The sequence below is a fragment of the Oryza glaberrima genome, chromosome 1 (assembly GCF_000147395.1).
Source record: "Oryza glaberrima chromosome 1, OglaRS2, whole genome shotgun sequence".
Classification (NCBI taxonomy): Eukaryota; Viridiplantae; Streptophyta; class Magnoliopsida; order Poales; family Poaceae; genus Oryza; species Oryza glaberrima.
In genome coordinates, this window is record NC_068326.1 from 22,758,740 (window position 1) to 22,771,691 (window position 12,952).

Genomic DNA, 12,952 nt, shown 5'->3' on the forward strand with positions numbered 1-12,952 from the left:
CACGGAAGAGGAGAAGGAGATCACGGCAGCCGGCTGTGCTGGCGGGAGGAGGGAAGAGGAGGCCAGCGAGCCGGTTGTCGCCGAGTCACAGCCGCACATGGATGGGAGCTCGATGCCGCCCCCTGCCGCCACCGCGGAGGAGGAGGAGGATACCACGATGGCCGGCTGTGCCGGCGGGAGGGGGGAAAAGGAGGTCGGCGAGCCGGTTGTCGCCGAGTCGCAGCCGCACGCGGACGGGAGCTCGACGCCGGCCCCCCGCCGCCGACTACGCGTCCGACGACTTACCTTCCTCCTCTGCTCCTGCGGCGCGGGGGCCTCGGAGGACACCGTGGCGGAGGTGGCGGCATCGTGGTCGGGGGAAGCATGGGTGCGGCAACTACGGCGGCGGGAGAGGGGGAAGAGGAGGCCGGCGAGCCAGTGGCCGCCGAGTTGCAGCCGCACACGAGCGGGAACTCGGCGCCGCACCCAGCCGACGACGACACGTCCGACGGCTCCGAGAACATGGTAGCATGGGCGGTCACGGGGTGCGCTTCTCCGCAAGCTGGAACTACGGCCGTCTCTCCTCCCTCTCCCGCCGCCGGCGCGGCTGGCCACCTCTTCCCCTCTCCCGCCAGCTGCACCGACCACCTCCCCCTCCCTTTCCCGCGTCGGCCACCCCTTCTCCCGCCGGCGTCAGGCTGCCTCCCACTCTCTCCCAGGCTGGGGAAGAAAAGAGAAGAAGGATGACATGTGGACCCCACGCACTTGTTTTATTATTATTTTTTTGCTGATTATGATGCCACGTCAGTGAAACCACACATATATACTGCTATAGAACCTTGAGTGCACGGTTTATGTGAGTTTAAGGGTACACATTTCTGATTCTGTGGTTAAGGGACCTTGAAAAATCTCGCTATTAAGTTGAGGGACCTCCAGTGAACTTAATCCCAATATTTTCGTCGGCCTTGGCCCGTCGTAGTTTATTTTCATAGACCTAGACTACCGCATGGGCCTGAAACGAGGAAATCCCGAACGTTTTCGGCCCCTCTCAGGTTTGAGCTCTGGAATGCGTGCAATGCGCCAATGCCCATGCTCATACAGGATACACGCCCGGCGTGGCTGCTTGCAAAATTTTTAGCTAAATTGCTTCTCCTGTCACGTGTTCTCGTGTTTTCACGTACTCCTCCTGCGTCCCCTTGCCCAAACATGGTGGTACTAATCTATATGCTTTGCTTTCGGGGCTCGCTAATATTAAACGTCGGGGAGAGATATTAGCGTATCGTCTTGAAACTGAGGCAGAACGAAGAAAGCGTCGAGATTAGGGATACCCAGGCGTGTACGTACCGGGGGCGCTGATGAGCGACCAGTCGCGCGCGGCGCGCGATCAGTTGCCCCCTGTAGTATATACTAGAGTATATATACTATTATATCCTCTAGTCTATAATATTATATGTATACGCAAGTGTATATACTATCTATATATACGTATAAACTTTGTATATATACATGTATATAAAGTTTGGGTGCATATGAATAAAGAACTTTAAAAAATACGTGTATATAAATTTTATATATATGTATACAAACTTTGTATATGTGTATACAAAATTGATATACGTATGTAAAAAGCCTAAAAAATACATATATACAAACTTTATATATGTGTATGCAAACTTTGTATACGTGTATACGTTTGTATACATGCATATAAAGTTTGTATACGTATATACAAAATTTGTATATGTACATATAAAAAACCGAAAAAACTAAAAAACATATGGAAAGAAATAAAACAGAAAAAACAAACGTGCGTAACAAAAAAAAAACCGCACGGCAAAGATACAGAAAGAAAATAAACAGAAAAAACAAAAAGAAAGAAAACCGTCCGAAAACAAAAGAAAGAAAAATCGTTCGGAAAAAATAAAAACCGCGCCGCCATGCCACCTCTCCGCGCGCGACACGCGTCCAGTCGCGCGGGGGAGGTTGCGCGCGACTGGTCGCCGATTAGCGTTCTCGTGTACGTACGCCATATACCCGTCTCGCTTGCTGCGTTCAAACTCGAGCACAGCTGCTTTGCAGACCTACCTTGGTATTGTTTGAATCGGGAAACCAGGCCCACCTGTGAGTCTGTGACACGCACCACAGCCGCGGTGCATGGCTCCGGCGCTAGGGTTCAAGCAATTTTTGACCTTTTCGCGAGCAAAGCGCCACAAACATGGGCCGCAACGCTATCAGCCGCGTTGATTTGTTTAGTAGTCCTTGCTAATAAATAATCCCGCCCACTAAGAGTACGTACAATAGCAGGTTATAAGCTAACTATAAATATATTTTAAAAAGATAAAAAAAAGAGAAAGAAAAGCAGCAGGCTACAGATATGTAGCCAGCTGCAGCACGGACTCTAAAATGTAATATATGTATGACAGGTGAAACCAGATATTAATAAACAACTATTATATGAATTAGCTATTACATTGGCTATAGATAATTTAGAGCTAGCAGTGGTCTATACTATTAAACTTGCTCTAACCCGCAAAACACTCGTGTTTTAATTAAACGTCTAAATCAGCCAGGGACGCTGTGCGGGGTGGGGCCCGCTTGACAGGGAGAGGGTCCTGCGTCGTGGGCCCCACGTCCGGCGCCTGGGCAGGACCGGCGGGTGGCCTGCGGGGGGAGCGCCGTCCGCGCCGGGCCGCTTTCGGTCGCGTTCGACGCGTCACCGGCCGAGCCCGGCGCGGAGGAGGGCCGCCACGTGCCGGTGAAAGGCGATCGCCTACCCGAGGGGGGCGCTATTCAAAACCGAAGTGGCCTGTGTGGCCCTCGCTCATTTTGCGGGAGTTTCTTGCCGTCGAGTCCTTGTGCTTTTTGAAAATTTTCCTGGCGAGAAAGGTTTATCACGCCAGCTGTTTAAACTTTGAGGACAGAGATGATACTTCTCTTTTCCTGCATGAAATACTCCCTTCGTCCCATACTACAAGAGATTTTGACATTTTACTTTGTACTATTTGATCACTTGTCTTATTTAAAAAATTTGTGCAAATATAAAAAATGAAAAGTTATGCTTAAAGTACATTGGATAATAAAGTAAGTCAAAAAAATAATAATTCTAAATTTTTTAATAAGACGAATGGTCAAACAGTGCAAGTAAAAAGTCAAAATCCCTTATATTACGGGACTGAGGAAGTATTTCCTCTGTCCCAAAATGTTGCTACCTAGGATAGAATTTGACCCATCCTAGAACAACGAATCTGGGCATAATGGGTCAAATCAAATCCTAGATAGCAACATTTTATAACGGAGGAAGTATTTACTTAGCGTGCAGTCGTGCGCCACTTATCACGGTATCACTTCATGTTCATTTCTTCGGGGGGAACCGTGACTGTACGTGCGGGCAGTAAATCTGGCATGATAATTTTCGTGGTAGTACTGCACTAATTAGCTCTAGCTTTAGGATTACTAAAGGTACTTGCTTTTAAGGTGCATGGCTTTTACTCCCTCTATTTCACAATATAAGTCATTCTAGTATTTCTTATATTCATATTGATGCTAATGAATCTAGACACACATATATATATATATATATATATATATATATATATATATATATATATATATATATATATATATATATATATATATATATATATATATATATATATATATATATATATTCATTGATATCAATATGAATGTGCGAAATGCTAGAATGACTTACATTGTGAAACGGAGGAAGTATAAGATAAACACAATTCAAGAGAAATCAAACATGTTCTCATCCGTTATAACATCTCTAAGAGCATCACCAACAGTCTATCTATTCCATTCCCAATCCTATTTTTTTGAGATTTTGGTTAAAAAAAACTGGTCTAACAGATTCCCAAAAGAGCTCTGAATGTTTTGGAGTTCCCATCTCCAATTTTCTCGGGACGTGTATTTGAGGGAGAGAGAACGACTCCCAATCCACTCCTTTTGCGCGTTTCTCCCCTCCTTCTGCGTTTCTCCTCTCCTTCCCGCGTTGGGGCGATCTCCTTCTACGCACGAGAAAGGAAAAAAAACTAGAATTTCTGTTGATAGTTTAACAGAAGGGCCCACTTTTAGTTTTTGGGGATTAAATTTAGGCTATCTTTTGGAGGAAGAGGTTTTTTCACCACCTATTTTCAGCTTAGGAAACCCAAAAATTAATTTCTGGGGATAGATTATTGGTGAACTGTTGGTGATGCTATAACAACCTCTCTATTAGCCTCTCCAAACCAGTTTTTAGCCATTCGAGCAAAAAAAAAAACGATGTGGCTTGAATTGCCAGCCAATATGCCTCACCAAACGATGGGCCCACATGCTATTCCTCCTCCCCACGAATGTCCCCCTCATCTCTTGTGCTCCAGCGTCGGCCATCAACCGCTGCTCACTCTCCACAGTGCCGGCCACTCGCCTCCCTCGACCGTTGCCTTTCCTTCTCGGCGTTGGCCATCAACCGCCTTCCTTTTTCCGGCGCCACAAGCTCCTCCGCGCCGTCGACCTCTTCCATTGTGCCATTGAGTTCTTCTAGATTGGTGGCGGCAGCCATGAAGGCGACTTCCTCCTGTGCGGCGGCCCTCCTTACTCTTGCTGCTACACTTCGCCCCTCCCTGCCACAGCCACCATCCGTCGAGGGAGGAGTGTCGCCGCCGGATCCGCTGTCTTGAGCTCCGGCTGCCGCCTTTGTCGCTATATCGACCAACACCCTCCTTGTCTCTGCTCTCTTGTCTCCTTTTATCTCCCCCACATCTCTAGCGGCGGCGGAACCTTGTCATCTCCTCCTCGCCGCCATCACCGCATCCTCCGCCGCCGCCAGGATTCGACTGTGGAGAAGACAAGATAGCGGAGAAAAAGGAATAACAAGAAGAGAAAGAGAAGAAGAGGATAAGAAGGGGTGAAAAATAAATAAGGAGGCTGACATGTGGGACCCACTGACAGATTGGAGAACTGTAATAGAGAGTCTGTTGGAGTGAAAGGCAAATTCAACTATCCAAATTTTTGGCAAGCTAGCCAAATGGATGTTTGGAGAGTCAAATTTAGATATGTTGTTAGAGATGCTCTTACATGGGAAATATGGAGTGAGTGCAATAGACGAGTCTACAAGAATGAAGAACTCAGGTTCAGGAGTTCGTAAACAAGACAATTGATGAAATAAAATTGTTGAGCTTTGGACTTGGTGGAGCTAAAGACATAGTGAGAATGTAACTTTTTGTTGAATAGTATAAGGATAAGAGAATACTACGAATATTAGACACACTGTATTGAGGCTCAAGGGCCAGTATATATAGGAGCATGGGGGTAGAGATAAGAAAAAAGTTATAGATGGAAAGAGTCAACACAAATCAATCTCATCTTAATATGACTCTAACTACCATACAATATAACACACATGTGTAGATAGATAGAAGCTAGAGACGAGCATCCGGAGATCAATGGCAAGGCTGCTCTAGCAAAGGTCGATGACGAGCGACGACCAAGCGAGCGTCCACGAGCTCCATGATGTCGGCGGTGGTAAAGGCCCATGGGGCGCCGACCTGGGATGGGGTAGTTAGATAGAGGCAGCGGAGGAGTGGTCCTTGTCAACGGTAGACCGGTGGGGTGGTGGAAAGGTGGTGGAGAGGTGGTTGTCACCCCGGAGCGGTGCCAGCGGTAGAGGAGGTCGACGAAGGCAGAGGGGGTGCGATCGGGAGCGGCGTGGTAGTGGGACTCGGTGGCCGAAGACAGTGAGGCTCTAGCACACAGTGAGGAGGCAAACATACAGAGGTGGGGAAGCCGTCGCGTGCTTCGGATGGGGCACGCCAAGACCGACGGCTAGCCGTCAGCAGGAAGAGCGCGGTAGACCGAGGATGGTGGCATGGAGGGAGTTGTTGCTGTGCTTGACTTGACGACACGAAGACTAGAATTCAACGATGAAGACTCCGATGAAGCAGGAGACATGCCGAGGAGATCAAGATCGATCTCTGCGTCGAAGCATGACGACGAAGAAAAACACCCGGGGAGATCGATTTCTCCTAGGCTAATGACTTGGCGTCTTGGTGACAACTAGAATGAAACGGTGGCCGCCCCCGGGAGATCCTTACTCCCGGGTGTGAGTGTGACGACGCAAAAGCCTGAGAAGGGTGGCCCTAGTTCGTCCGCTCTATTATCATGTTGAATAATATAGGGAGATAAGAATATAGTGAATATTAGACATATTTTTATTGGGGCTCATGAGCCAGTATATATATAGGAGATACATAGAGTAGAGATAAGGAATAATTACAAATATGGAAGGAGTCCAACACAAATCAAGCATATCCTAATATATCTCTAACTATAATATATACTCTAGCACTTTTTCTATGATCGCATTCTCACAGATTTATCCTTAACGTATACTCCTACTACTAAACTTATCGAAGAAACATGGTTACAAGCTTTACTTGTACAAATTATTCATCGCAAATGAAAAACAAAACCCACATTTGCCTATAAGTAGTAAATAAAAAATCATTTCGACAATGACTTAGTAGAAAAACAATGATAATCGAATGCCCCTATCGACCTAACTCTCTATTTAAACCGGCTTAAGGACAGGGCAACAAATCCTGACTGAAAAGGATGAAAACGAAATCCGCACTAACCCCCTCCGCGGGTTTTAGACGGCGTCCACCTAACACAAACCCCCCCAAAAAGCAAAGGGAGCAGAGCTCATACGAAAAAAGGTCCCCCTCCGCTTCAAAACGCGCCCCACTTTTCGAGTTTTTTCCCCCCTTCCTACCTGCACCCCTGCTTGCTGCGTGCTGCCTTGAACTCCACTCCAAAATTCAAACCGGAGGGCGTCTCCGCAACGGCACGCGAGTCCCAGGGTGGAAGCCGCAAAAACGGGTGGCCTTTACTCTACTCCACCACCACGCCTCCCCTTGTCGCCCCCCTCTCTCCCCCCTCCACTCTCTCTTCCTCCCTCTCCTCGGAAGGAGCCCCTGAATCCCCGCCCCAGCCTCGCCGGCGACGATGAACGGGGGCGGTCGCCGGCGATACTCCTCGGAGCAGCTCATGTTCGACGTCCCCGCCAATGCCGGGGGCGGCGCCGGCAAGTGGGGCCAGGTACGGCGTGCGGGGTTCTTCGAGATCTACGCGTGGGGGTGCGGCCGTGCGGGATCACCGGGATGAGCTAATGGGTGTGTCTCGTTTGTGTTTGTGTGTGCGTGTGTGTGCAGCGCGGTGGGGTGCGGCGCGGGGATGGGGAGATCTTCGTGTCGGTGGAGCCGACGACGCCGGCGCGGCTGCGGGGAGGGGAGGCGGCGGCTGCGGCGGCGGGGGAGTCGCCGGGGCAGAGGCAGCAGCTCAGCCCCGGGCTGCTCGATCTCCACGCCTTCGACACCGAGCTTATCAGCGATGTAAGACCAGCTGCATTTCTAGTTAGTGCCCACCCTTCTGTTTCGATTGTCTCGCATGGTTGGGGGTTAAATCGCCGCGTTTCCAAATTGACGCCGACGTTGTGGATCTGATGCTCTGAATCCCAATGCGATGGCATGGCCGCTTGGGCAGTCAGAACTGTCGCTTTTTTAAGGGTGTTTTTTTTTCTTTTCAGTTAATCAGTGAGTTGGAATTTGGAAAGGAAATGGAGAAGTGCACTGCTTTGGTGCTTTTGGTCTTCTTTTAGGAATGCTAGGTTGGATGCGCAATTCTTTTGGGGATTGGAATGTCAAGATGTTAAACAAATAATACTTTGGTGGAATCGTGGACGGTTGTTGAGATGTGGCACCGCATCAATACTGACTATATGGTCCAATTGTTGGTTTGTTTAAGTTTCGTTGTTGAGTTTACATGATGCAGTGTACTAGGTTTGTTGATTGATGGTGCATTTTAAACCTAAATGTTTGCACGAACCTTGTGTTGTTGCAGTGAGGATCAAGGATTATCTACTATCCAATCTTTTACCATACTGAAATCATTCTATTAACTGGAGCTCAAATTCATATGCAGTTTCAAGTGCCAGGGATTGGCATGTATGATGGTGCCCAAAAATTTGGCTATGGCAATGGAGGCTTTGATGATTCAGACCCAACCTTCGCTCCAAATAAACAGATGAGCAAATCCACTGTTTTTGCTGAAAGTAATTTCCTCAAGGCCTTCCCTGAGAAAGAGAAGGCAGCTCCTGTTGCGAAAATCAAAGTGGTGGTATGTTTCTTGGTTTTGTCCATAATCTTTGATAAATATTCCTTCATAGAAAAGCTGAGCTTAAGATAACCTGCAAACTTCTAATAGATTTGATGTGAAATGTGAATGCAGGTCCGCAAAAGACCACTTAATAAGAAGGAGATATCAAAGAAAGAAGAAGATATCATAGACATTGAACAACAGTCGAACTCCTTGACTGTTCATGAGACCAAACTCAAGGTACATTCCAAGCTAGCTATTTACATTCATCTGCATTGTTATGACGAATGTTCTTTATATTCTTTGCTCCCTACTATCAGTCTATACTCATTTATCAATGTCTTGGGGTATTTTTGTGCAGGTTGACCTCACTGAATATGTTGAGAAACATGAATTTGTGTTTGATGCTGTCCTAGATGAAGACGTTTCGAATGATGAGGTGAGTGTAAAGTATAAACCACCTACGCTTAGTAATTCATATCATTAAGTTTTGTAGATCCATTCTCAACAGCCTTTACTCATTTAATTCACAGGTTTATCGAGAAACAGTGGAACCTGTTGTTCCTGCTATTTTTAATCGTACGAAAGCTACCTGTTTTGCTTATGGACAAACTGGTATATGTCTAATCTTCTGTAGACTCAGGGCAACATCTGAGCTGCAACCACCCTTAGCATGCAACCAGTGAGGGTGGGTTGCACCTATTTTGTTGCCTATAGTGCATGTGTGTGTACAGAATCCTTAACGCTATATTCAATCTCATTCTGTCCACTCAGGTAGTGGAAAGACCTACACCATGCGTCCACTGCCTCTCAAGGCCTCCCAAGACATTCTGAGATTGATGCATCATACATATCGCAATCAAGGCTATCAGTTATTCGTGAGCTTCTTTGAAATATATGGTGGGAAATTATTTGATCTTCTCAATGAAAGGAGGTAAGTAGCCCCCAATCAATTATGCTTATAGACAGTATATATTCAGGAAGCCTGTTACATCTTCTTGTTCGAAACATTTTTGACTTCATGCAGTAAACTTTGCATGAGGGAGGATGGGAAACAGAAAGTTTGCATTGTTGGTTTACAAGAGTATCGGGTGTCTGATGTTGAAACCATAAAGGAGTTGATTGAGAAAGGCAATGCCACCAGAAGTACCGGTACTACTGGTGCAAATGAAGAGTCATCAAGATCCCATGCCATTCTTCAGCTTGCTATTAAAAAGCGTGTTGATGGCAATGACTCAAAACCACCCAGATTGGCTGGCAAGTTGTCGTTTATTGACCTTGCTGGCAGTGAGCGTGGTGCTGATACAACGGACAACGACAAACAAACAAGGTTATCTCACAACTTTTTTCTTCTATCTTGTTATAGGAATGCCATGAATATTATGAAACTGCCTATTATGTTGAGGTCTGCTGTACTGAACTGCCTATTATGAAACTTGATGCAGAATTGAAGGAGCTGAGATCAATAAAAGTTTGCTTGCTTTAAAGGAATGCATCAGAGCACTAGATAATGACCAGACCCACATTCCATTTCGAGGAAGCAAATTAACTGAAGTTTTGCGGGATTCCTTCATTGGGGACTCACGCACTGTCATGATATCATGCATTTCTCCCAGCTCTGGTTCTTGTGAACATACTCTGAACACATTGAGATATGCTGATAGGTGATTGTCTATATCCTCATTTCTTTCTGTTGCACTTTCTGCTTATGCCCACATATAATATAACCAGCTTCTCCTGGTCTTCAGGGTGAAGAGTCTGTCGAAAGGAAGCAACACCAAGAAAGATTTGTCTTTGGCTGCTGCACCTTTAAGGGAGTCAAGTCCTTCCCTATTGGCTTCAGCTGTGCCCTCTTTCTCATCAGCCGAGGTGATGAATGATATCACTGAAAGGAGCAACTTTGGTTGGACCAAGCAACAGTATGTCAAAGAGCACCAAGCACCAACATTTGTGGATAGAATGCAAAAGGTGAAAGAAGATACCGAATTTAGTCTGTCAAATGGTGGTTATTTCAAGGAACAAAGAACAAAGGGTAGTGTGCCAGTGGGCATAGCTGAAGTACCTGATACAGTGTACCAGCAGGGAAGGCAACCAACTAGGAAGGCTCGTGATATAACTTCAGACAATAATATGAGAAATTCCATTGCTTATCCAATTATTAGAAGGGTTGTACCAGATGAAGATGAGCATCTGAACGAACTCCTCCAGGTATGGTGGTGTTTATTCTGCAACATTTTGTTTCTTTTCAATTTTGTGAGGATTGTGCAGCATTTTTTTGATACGAGATTATCTGAATTACATATTGAATCTGAATAATTGCTTCAGGAAGAGGAAGATTTGGTTTCTGCTCATCGGAAGCAGGTGGAAGAGACCCTAGACATGATCAAAGAGGTTAGATCCCTGAAATGGTAAATTGTCAAGTGGTTTCTATTATCGTTTTTTTCCTTAACAACTGAGATTACTGTCTTGAACTCTTGATTAGGAGATGAATTTATTAGTTGAAGCGGATCAACCTGGCAACCAACTAGACGACTACATCACAAGACTAAGCGGTATACTCTCTCAGAAAGCTGCCGGAATTGTCGACTTACAGGCACGTCTTGCGCAGTTCCAGAGGCGCTTAAACGAGAATAATGTGCTGCTATATGCCCAATGCCCTTGATCATAGGAAGTACCTATTTGTGATGAGAACAACGTGCAGTATATCTGTATACCAGAGCCCTTGATCAGAGGAGTTGCCTATTTGTCTTCACTACGAGGCTAATCAGAAAAGTTGGCTGTGCCACTGTTTGCTGGTATGCTCCGTAGAGATGCGGCCTTGCCTGGCCAATACAGCTGCAGTTCAGAACCCATAGACGCAAGACAAACGCAGAACTAGATGGCTAGTTTACTGCACTTTGGGATCGGCCGACTTCGTAAGCTATTTGTACCCGAGTTGCGCCAGTTGTGTCCTTCTGTTACATCCTTGTGTATATCGTGCAAACCGTGTCGTCACAGGATTGTCCTGTTATTTGTTGCTCAAAAAATACACTTTTTTTTGTCTGATGTATGGTGAATTCAGAGTTTTGTGGTAATCCATTTTGCACCCAAACGAAGCTGATTCTGTGGTTGACATAGCTTTGTATCAAAACTTGTGGCCATCTGTACGCCCTCCGCTTTCTGTAGGCCACGTGACGTATTATGCTATGTGCTCTGGCGTAACTCAATATAATCAAACGAAAATATTAGCATTCGATATGCGGAATTGTTTCCATGTAGTTGTATTTTCAATTTGTTGTGTAATAAATATATGATTGGAAATATAATTATTAGAGAATACGGAGTATTTATTGGTGACCAAATATTCTAAAAAAAGAATGGAGTTAGTGTTAGCTCATGGAGTAGCTAAACTGCAGGCTTGGTTAAGTGATCATACAGTGGGCCGAATTCACAACTAACGATCCGAGATGGATGGGCCTTGGGCTATGCTGGGCCTTGGACTACCAATGTGATATCAGTTGGACCTGATTCAAATTGATCGGGATTACGTGCTTATCTCTAGCTGAGTGATTTGCTGGCAACGTTGATCTGCCTAATATCAACGGAAAGTGTAAAATCGCTGTATATCCTGTAAAACTCACTTAATCTTTTTTATACCCCTTAAATTTATCTGATCCTTTATATACACCTAAAATTTTAAATTGATCCCTTCCATGCCCTTGCCGTTACATTTTCCTTCATTTCATTGTTAGGTTTGGTGGCAAATGTCTTTAATGCACTTGATGATTTAGGTTTGAATATAATCTTGAAAAACTATTGAAAATTTTGATTGAGTGCACAGCATGTGCATTTTATGTAACTAATGAGACTAAATAATTAGTGCGGAAAATTTTGACATTAATTTTAAAAATAAAACAAATGTACGAAAATAAATTTTTTATTTGAAATTTAATAGGATAAAATATTTTTATTATCAAGAGCGTTCTTAAAAAAATATCATGAGCATTGGTAGTCATATCTTTGTATGAATGCTCCTCATTTTTATGAATTTTTAGAAATAAAATAAAACATATTTTTTATTTTATTACCTAAAAATAAATTGTCATAAATAATGTATCGTGCAACAAAATGATAATTATTAATAGTCTTATACGATAAACTTTTATATTTTCAATAATGTAATTTATAAAAATTTCTATGTTCATTCAAAGAGTAAAATGGTCAATTTTATAGAAATTAGATGGTCGACTGACGGGAGGGATATGGAAGGGACCAAAATAAAATTTTAGGAGTATACAAAGAAAGCAAGCAAAATTCAGAGGTATAAAAAGGATTAGCTAAAATTTTAGAGATATATAAGTGATTTTCTCTAACCGGAGTTGAAATGGGATTGCACTATATGCACTTCCTACTTCCAAGACATGTAGTCCTGCACGCCTGCACGGATAGTCTGGTAGATATATGTACTGTATTTGTTTAGATTTGACTACATTAGCAAGTTTTTTTTTGGAGATAATAGAATTGAATTTGATAATAAATCATTTCTTCTCTTTCACGAGACCACAAATACACTCGATATAGTTATATATACTTTATATAATTATATACAACTATAATAATCGTCGATCTACTTCATTATAGGTTGCATTCACTATGATCAACGGTATACGTCTTTATTTTTCCTATCAACACATACTACTGATAGGCCCACAGAACGAACAATCTCCTGTCTTACGTACTGTTTCATTCATGGGTCTAATCCATTAGTCCCTTCATTTTAATCTGTTTTAGTCTCAAAGAATTCAAACAAGATGACTAAAATTAACTAAAAGTGTATGTT

The 12,952-nt window shown here is 44.2% G+C and overlaps 1 protein-coding gene across 1 annotated transcript; it reads left to right on the top strand.

The window, feature by feature from the left end:
- Nucleotides 1–6,883: 6,883 nt before the first annotated feature.
- On the top strand, nt 6,884–11,245 carry LOC127756792 (kinesin-like protein KIN-13B). Its single transcript, XM_052282168.1, has 12 exons — nt 6,884–7,077; nt 7,191–7,370; nt 7,960–8,154; nt 8,266–8,373; nt 8,495–8,572; nt 8,667–8,748; nt 8,908–9,067; nt 9,161–9,463; nt 9,579–9,797; nt 9,882–10,341; nt 10,459–10,524; nt 10,616–11,245. Exons 1-12 carry the CDS (start codon nt 6,985–6,987, stop codon nt 10,793–10,795), a joined length of 2,124 nt encoding a protein of 707 aa, XP_052138128.1. The 5' UTR covers nt 6,884–6,984; the 3' UTR covers nt 10,796–11,245.
- The last annotated feature ends 1,707 nt before the right edge of the window (nt 11,246–12,952 follow it).